The following is an 8483-nucleotide window of genomic DNA, read 5'->3' on the forward strand; positions in this document are numbered from 1 at the left end:
GGCGCTGGCGAGCCCCGCGCGCCGCCCCCTGCGGCAGATGGGTGTGACCGAGTGGTATGTCAACGGCTCCCCCATCGACACGCTGCGGGAGATCCTGAAGAGACGGACCCAGTCTCGGCCCGGTGGACACCCCAACCCACCAGGGCCCAGCCCGAAAGCCCTGGCTAAGATGATGGGCAGCGGGGGTCCTGGCAGCTCGCTGGAACCCCCCAGCCCCTCGGACCTTCACATCTCGCCTTTGGCCAAGAAGTTGCCGCCACCACCAGGAAGCCCCCTGGGTCACTCACCGACTGCCTCTCCTCCTCCCACGGCCCGGAAGATGTTCCCAGGCCTGGCTGCACCCTCCCTGCCCAAGAAGCTGAAGCCTGAACAAATGCGGGTGGAGATCAAGCGGGAGATGCTGCCAGGGGCCCTTCATGGGGAGCCCCATCCATCCGAGGGTCCCTGGGGGGCACCGCGGGAAGACATGACGCCCCTGAACCTGTGTAAGTGTGGAGCACAGTTGGAGAGGTCTCCTCTCTGCCTCCCCTTGGGGGTGTCCAGAGCACCCAGGGTTAAAACAGAAGGGAGGATACGCAGGTCCAGAAGACAGGGCAAGCAGTGCGTTCCTGCCACGCAGACAGACCCTTCCCAAAACCGAGCTGCACCTTGAGCCTCTTATTTGTACAAGTGCAACAGAATTGCGTCGCTCCGTGATGGCCGGAAGAGTCTGTCTCTTGTGCCAGCTTCAGTCAGTTTGTTAGTGATTGCCAGTTAGATTCTCAGGGCAAGAGATCACGGGGATCGATTAGTAATGTCTGCCACGGGCAGGCAGAGAGGTACAGGCAGGGGCTACGTGAATGGTGTCTTCCTGCTAATTATTAGGTCATCGGGAAAGTTATGACAAGTGTTTCTATGCGAGAAAATGTCTTGACTTTCCTGAAGACCCAATACATGCTTGACATTTGAAGTTAGGATCGAGTCAAGAGTGCAGCTTCTCCCCAGTCCAGCAGCATGTGGCCTCAGGCCAGTTTCCTCTTTTGAAAGATGGAAATCAGCATAGTCTGAACCCTGTATCATTCTCCGGGAGGATTAAGTGGGATGAAGCCCTCCGCACGGCGCCCGGTTGCAGACAGCTCTTCCCGTGCAGTTATTTGAATGTCACTGTCACTCGCTTCCCTGTTGCTCTGGTGCCGTGTTCATTCTGCCTGGGTCGATTGAACCCCTACCGTGCACTGAGCAGAAGAGGATGTCTAGGCCCGGCCTTAGAGCTCACCCGTGTCACTTGTTGGCTCTGTGCCATGTGCTCGCAGCCGTCCCCGTGTTAGGCCCTCCCAGTAACAGTGGGAGGTGGGAGTTTTCATCTCCCTTTTGCAGAGGAGGAAACTGAGGCTCAGAGAAGGGAAGTGGCTTGTCTAGCCCTGCACAAGGAGGTATCATTAAGCCAGCTAGAATCTGAGGCAACAGGACAAGCAGGAAATTGTACACGAGGTCCCCTGGGCACCCATTATGAGGGAGAAGGTTACTGGGGTCTGGCAGGGCGTGTGGACAGGGGCAGCCAGGCTTCTGGCACCATTCGGTGCCTTGAGCTTTGAGGCTTCCTGCCCGCAGCCGTCCCCTCCTTCTCCTCCTCCCCTCACCCCGGACCCCCTGCAGCGTCCCGGGCAGAGCCAGTGCGTGACATCCGCTGTGAGTTCTGCGGTGAGTTCTTCGAGAACCGCAAGGGCCTGTCGAGCCACGCGCGCTCCCACCTGCGGCAGATGGGCGTGACCGAGTGGTCGGTCAATGGCTCCCCAATCGACACACTGCGGGAGATCCTCAAAAAGAAGTCCAAGCCGTGCCTCATCAAGAAGGAGCCTCCAGCTGGAGACCTGGCCCCGGCCTTGACTGAGGATGGTCCCCCGACAATGGCTCCAGGGCCCATGCATTCTCCGCTGTCGCCCCTGGCTGGCCGTCCTGGCAAACCAGGAGCCGGGCCCGCCCAGATTTCCCGGGAGCTCAGCCTGACGCCCATCACCGGGGCTAAGCCCTCCTCCACTGGCTACCTGAGCTCAGTGGCAGCCAAGCGACCCCTGCAGGAGGACCGCCTCCTTCCAGCAGAGGTCAAGGCCAAGACCTACATCCAGACTGAACTGCCCTTCAAGGCAAAGGCCCTCCATGAGAAGACCTCCCACTCCTGTAAGCAGCGGGCAGCAGGGTCTCGGGAGGGCGGTCAGCAGGGCCTGCAGGGCCAGGCTGTGCAGCGAGTACACACGCTGACCCCAAGCAGGGTACCCTCTGCGAGGTCCCCATGGGAGGCGGGAAAGGCTCCCGACCTGGGCCGGGCCGTCTGGGTACACCTGCTGCCTTCGGCCCATGGCTCAGCATCGCCCCCTCCGCCTGCAGCTACCGAGGCCTGCTGCGAGCTGTGTGGCCTTTACTTTGAAAACCGCAAGGCTCTGGCCAGCCACGCACGGGCGCACCTGCGGCAGTTCGGCGTGACAGAGTGGTGTGTCAATGGCTCACCCATCGAGACGCTGAGCGAGTGGATCAAGCACCGGCCCCAGAAGGTGGGCGCCTACCGCAGCTACATCCAGGGCGGCCGCCCCTTCACCAAGAAGTTCCGCAGTGCCGGCCACGGTCGCGACGGGGACAAGCGGCTGCCCCTGGGGCTGGCACCTGGGGGCCTGGCCGTGGTGGGCCGCAGTGCCGGTGGGGAGCCCGGGCTCGAGGCTGGCCGGGCAGCTGACAGTGGTGAGCGGCCTCTGGCGATCAGCCCTCCAGGCACTGTGAAGGCCGAGGAGCACCAGCGGCAGAATATCAACAGTGAGTGCTGGTGGAGGGGGTCCTCAGGGCGCCGGGCACCACCAGGGCCGGGACGGCTATGCACTGAGCTTTCTGCTGTGCAGTCACCCTTCGGCCTCCTCCCCAGTGTTCATGCATCTGGTCATCTACCTACCATCCCAGCTTTCTATGTTGTGGCCAGTCCCCCTCTGTCCTGTCTGACCAGGCCCCTCATCCTCCTGCTCATTTCCCATTTCTCCTCCTACCTTAGAATTTGAGCGCCGACAAGCCCGCCCTCCGGATGCCTCTGCAGCCCGAGGGGGCGAGGAAGCCAATGACCTGCAGCAAAAGCTGGAAGAGGTGCGACAACCTCCACCCCGGGTCCGGCCAGTCCCCTCCCTGGTGCCCCGGCCCCCCCAGACATCACTCGTCAAGTTCGTCGGCAACATCTATACCCTCAAGTGCAGGTATGTCCCTCCCCGCCCCCCAGGAGAGGGAGCCCACCCAGCTGGGCCACGGCCACCTGGATCCTCAGAACAGGACAGGGTCTGGTAGGGATTGGGAGGTGTCATTTCAAGGGCTGTCCTTGGGTGTGGCAAGCCGCAGGATAAGGTCTCTTCATTTTCTTTTTTTTTTTTTTTGGAGAGGTTTTTGCTATAGGGCAGGTGCGCTCGCCAGACAGACAGAGACAGAGAGACAGAAAGCGAGAAATCACCCCTCAGGGGGGATGGCCACGCCGCAATCCCTTCTTCTCCATCCTCCTCTCGGGATCTTGGGCGCGCACGCGCACACACACCTGGCATGAGTTTAAGCCCCCTGGTCCGGGACTCGAACCGTGGTCGACTACGTGGGAGTCCAGAGACATAGCCATTACGCCAACTGCTGGTCCCAAGGTCTCTTCATAGACAGTGGTGTCTCGGAGCATTGGGCTAACACCCTGAGTTTGGTAGCTAGCGAGACAGATTTCGGTTCAAATCTTGACTCTGATACCAACTTACAGACTTGAAGCAAAGACTTACCTACTCGATGTCTCATTCTCCCACCCCTAAAAATGGCATTGTTGACAGATCTCCTTAATCGATTCGTTAGGTGTACCGAGTTTAAAAAGCGCTTTATAAAGTACTTGGAACTGTGTCTGGCATACAGTAAACACGGAACAAGTATCTATCTCATTAAGAAAAAGTATGGGGCCAGCAGGTGGCACGGTAGTTAAGGGCGCTGGACTCTTCCGCATGGCTGACTGTGGTTCGAAACCCAGACCTGGCAGCTTGTTTTCTCACTTTTTCTGTCACTCTGCCTTTATGTGGTCAACTACAACAAACAAACAAATAAATAAATAGATTAATAAATGGTGAATAAATAAAGTTAAATAAAGTATTTCTTTAAAAAAGAAAAAGGAAAAAAATAGGTCTTAGTTCATGTAGATCAAGTCCACATGTAGATCAGAGACCAAGAAGCTGGTACTCCGAAGTGCCAGGTGACTAGCCTTAGGCCACACAGGCAGAAATCAGATGTAGATTTTTTTTTTTTTTTTTAAGAGGGTTTTGCTATTGGGTGCATGTGCTCACCAGACAGACAGAGAGGGGAAGAGAAACAGAAAGGGAGAAATCACCCCCCCCCAGGGGGATGGCCACGCCACAATCCCTTCTCCTCCATTCTCCTCTTGGGACCTTGGTCATGCACATACATGAGACCGGCTTGAGTTTAAGCCACCGGGTCCAGGACTCGAACCACGGTCGACTACATGGGAGTCCAGTAACATAGCCAGTACACCAATTGCTGGTCCCCAGATATAGAATTTGAACCCAAGTCTTTGGAGCTGTGGTGCTCAGGTTCTGGGCCCCCATGTTAGAGGTCTTGCTTGGTGTCACAGGGGCCAGAGGAGGAGTGGGGCCCGGCAAATCGGGTAGGATGTGTTTCTCTATTCCATCTCAGTCAGATGGCACAGGTTCTTGGAAAGCCAGATGGCTTTTATCTAACACCAGAGATTTCCCTGAATAGAGGCAGGGCCTCTAGGGGACCCTGCCATCACTCCGTGATGGGTCAAGGTGGTTTTGCCTGAGGCAATGTCTGGCTTCTGGGGCCCCCTTCGTTCAAAGTCTGGGTGCTCACTATCCAACTGAGTAGGTGTGCCAGGGATGTGGGCAAGGCTATGTTTTTGCCTCTTCTCATGGCCTTGGCCGCTCTTTCCGGCCTCTGCCGCTCTTTTCCTGCTTCCTCCTCCAACTGCAGGTTCTGTGAAGTGGAATTCCAGGGCCCCCTCTCCATCCAGGAAGAGTGGGTGCGGCACTTACAGAGGCACATCCTGGAAATGAATTTCTCCAAAGCGGACCCCCCGCCTGAGGAGCCCCAGACCCCACAGGCACAGACAGCAGTGGCAGAGGCGCCCTAACACAGAAGCATTCCAGATTCCCTCTTGTGCCACCTCCGTCTCCTCCACTTCCTCCTCTGTGTCCTCTTCCCTTTCCTCACTCCTTCTTTTCCGTTTCCAAAGGAGCAAGCCAAAACCTCAAACCGGTGCCCCTTGGGGCCCGGGCACACTACAGCTGGGGCGCCAGGAGCCAGCTCGCCGCCCTTCGCCCAGCCTGAGGACTCTGGGGCCACAGGGTGTCTTCCTTCAGCCCTCGCCCACCTGGGCTCACAGGGCGGCAGCCAGCTCTCTGGTGGCAGCCGGTCCGGTCACGGGAGGACAGCACTCCCCTGAGTCTAGCAGCCAGGCAGGGCTCTGTCTGCCCTCCGTGGCCATTTGCAAAGACCCCAAAGACCCCTGTTCTGGTCCCTTCTTGCCCCCATGAATATCCACTCACACGCACGTACATGCAAACACACACACACACACACACACACACACACACACACCCCTCGTGAGACCCGGGATCTGCCCCAGCCCCCCAGTTCCCGAGTCACATGACCCCATCACGCCACGGTGCTTGCTCAGGGGAAGCCGCGCGCCCTCTGTGGGCCCGCCACGGCCTGGGAGCCCCCCCACTGAGCCCACGATGCCACGGATATCCTTCTTGGCCGCCCCTCAGTGGGGCCTTCCCAGCTGGAAAGAACTCAGAGCTGACAGCTGCCTCCTGCCATGTCAAGGCCCTCCAGAGCCTTGGGGGCTCCGGGGGCCCAGGAGGGTGAGGTTGGGGGGTGGGGTGGGACTCTCCTCCCCCCACGCCTGCCTCCCTCCCCCTTTTCACTGTCGCTTTCTATGTATAGCTCCCTAGACCTTTCACTTTTTTAAAAACGCGTTTTGTGTAGAGACTAAGGAAACGTGGATCTTTTTATTTTGCAGCCCTGGGCCGGGTAGAGACCGGGAGAGCTCATTGACCTTTTCACTTTTTTCAGTGGCCCCATTTTGGTTATTGATGTACCTAGAAGTATGTAAATTAGATTAAATTTCTCTTCTGGAAACAACCCCAGGGGCAGGAGGCCAGCGTGTGTTTTTCTGTCGAGTTGGACAGGCTGGCGCTGGCTGACAGCCGGGGCCCGGGATCAGGGCCACCTCCGCCCAGAGCCCCGGGGGGAGGGGGGGCCCTGGGTTTTCCTGTTGGCCGCCAAGCACAGCAGACGAGCCCAAGTTCCCAGGTGTCCTCGATGCCAAGGCTGATGAGGGGGGCTCTGGCCGACCAGAGAAGCGGTGCCCTCGAGCAGAGGAACCAGGGCCCTGGGTGGCTGGTCTGGGAAAAGAGCCAGGATGGAGAAGAGCTTGAGGCTAGGAAGGCTTTTCCCAGGGCAGGAGCTGTCCAGCCAGGAGATCGGGAGCTGCTGGGGGAAGGAGAACGTGCACAGATGCTGGGGGGGGGCCACATGGGGTGCGGCAGGCAGCGAGGGTGCCCAGAGCTGGGCTCACCTGCTTGCAACACGTGTGACTTGTACAGAGACCATGCAGCCCCGGCCCACGCAACACGATGAGGACAAAAGAGGAGCCTCTTGTCTTCTCGGCAATGTTATTTATTTTCCTGCTCTGCGAATGTTTATTGAACATTTCTGCGATTTGAAGAGTCTGTCGGCTACTCCTTTTTGTTTATCGCATGTGGTTTTCAGTTCACCTTTTTTCACTCGAAGGCTCAAGTCTCAGAAAGTGGGGAATGACCTCAGAGGGGTGTGTGGACAGCAGGGGCCTCCTGTACCCCCAACCCTGTTTTCCTCTCTCCAGCCATAACCCTGCCTGGAAGAGGGTTCACGTGATCCCATGTCCACGAGGGCAGATCTCAGCCTGCGTGTTTGGTTTTTCTGCTCAGGTGGGGTTGAGACACGTCTTGCTTGGTGGCCTCAACAGCATCCTTCCATCCTGCCCTGAGGGTGGGTATAGTCCAAGATTTAGGGCGCAGGAAGGGCCGCCTCCGGTGGGATGAGAGTTTAAGCAAATTACTTCCTCGCTAAACTTTGTTTCTTTATTCAAGGTAGACCGAATCCACGGGCAAATGAGGCAGGGAGAGAGGAGAACCTTCCACAGGATCTGGTCATGCCGGGATCCACTTCTTTCTGTCTTCTAGCCCATTGGATCCTGGGCACTCACATGCTTTTCTCACGTCTCCAGGCCAGCTAGGCCAGGGACGTGTACTGTCGTTGCCACGTGGGATCCTAAACATGACCCATGTGTGAGGGAGCTAGCCCTCATAACTTTTTGTATGTGTGTGTGAGGTTTTTGCTATAGGGCACATGCACATGCACTCACCAGAAAGACAGAAAGCAAGAAATCACCCCCAGGGGGGATGGCCACACCGCAATCATCTCTTCTCCATTTTCCTCTCGGGATCTTGGGCACACACACGCCCGGCATGAGTTTAAGCCACCGGGTTCGGGACTTGAACCACAGTCGACTACATGGGAGTTCAGTGACATAGCCATTATGCCAAGTGTTGGTCCCAACCCCTATAACTTTTGTTTATTTTTTTTAAATTTGCTCAGGGGCATGTGTGCCCTTGAGAGAGAGGGGAAGAAGGAGAAAAAGAACCTTTTCCATGGGATACGGTCATGCTGCAATCCCTTTTCCTCCGATTCTCCATCCTGTTTGTATTTTGGGCATGCACACATGTGTGCTCGGTGGTTTTTTTGTTTTTGTTTTTTGTTTTTTTTTAAGAGGTTTTGTTACAGGACGTGTGCACTCGCCAGACAGACAGAAAGAGACAGAGAGACAAAAAGGGAGAAATCACCCCCCCGGGGGGGATGGCCACACTGCAATCCCTTCTCCATTATCCTGTTGGGATCTTGGGCACGCGTGCACACGTGCCTGGTGTGAGTTTAAGCCACCAGGTCCTGGACTCAGACCGCGGTCGACTACGTGGGCGTCCAGCGACATAGCCATTATGCTAATTGCTGGTCCCTAAATAATTCTTTTTAAAAATAAGACAAAGGGACCAGCAGGTGGCATGGTGGTTGGGGGCACTGGACTCCCACATGCCCAACCGCAGTTCAAGTCCTGGACCTGGCGGCTTGCTTTCTCGCTTTCCCTTTCTGTCTCTCTCTGATCAAACTGGAAAATAATAATAATAAATAAAGTTAAATAAAATAATTCTTAAAAAATAAGTAAATAAACCCGTAAGCACCAGGCCATGGGTTGGTGCATCCATTTTTTTTTTTATAAATCACTTTAAAAATGATAAGTGAGGGCCCGCAGGTGGGATGGTGGTTAGGGTATTGGCCCCCCACATGGCTAACCTCAGTTTGAGTCCTGGACCTGGCCACTTGAAAATCACACTGGGACCGTGTGTGTGTGTGCCCCAAATCCTGAGAGGAGAATGGGG

General features: G+C 56.5%; 1 protein-coding gene across 1 annotated transcript in view; it reads left to right on the plus strand.

Moving 5' to 3' along the window:
* Positions 1 to 6164, plus strand: part of WIZ (WIZ zinc finger) — a 34709-nt gene extending 28545 nt beyond the window's left edge. Inside the window, 5 exon segments of the mRNA XM_027765864.1 lie at positions 29 to 485; positions 1636 to 2157; positions 2365 to 2784; positions 3014 to 3209; positions 4975 to 6164. Coding sequence (XP_027621665.1) covers positions 29 to 485; positions 1636 to 2157; positions 2365 to 2784; positions 3014 to 3209; positions 4975 to 5134 — 1755 coding nt within the window. The 3' untranslated portion in view covers positions 5135 to 6164.
* The last annotated feature ends 2319 nt before the right edge of the window (positions 6165 to 8483 follow it).

This window comes from Tupaia chinensis, unplaced genomic scaffold (assembly GCF_000334495.1).
Source record: "Tupaia chinensis unplaced genomic scaffold, TupChi_1.0 Scaffold139785_1, whole genome shotgun sequence".
Classification (NCBI taxonomy): Eukaryota; Metazoa; Chordata; class Mammalia; order Scandentia; family Tupaiidae; genus Tupaia; species Tupaia belangeri.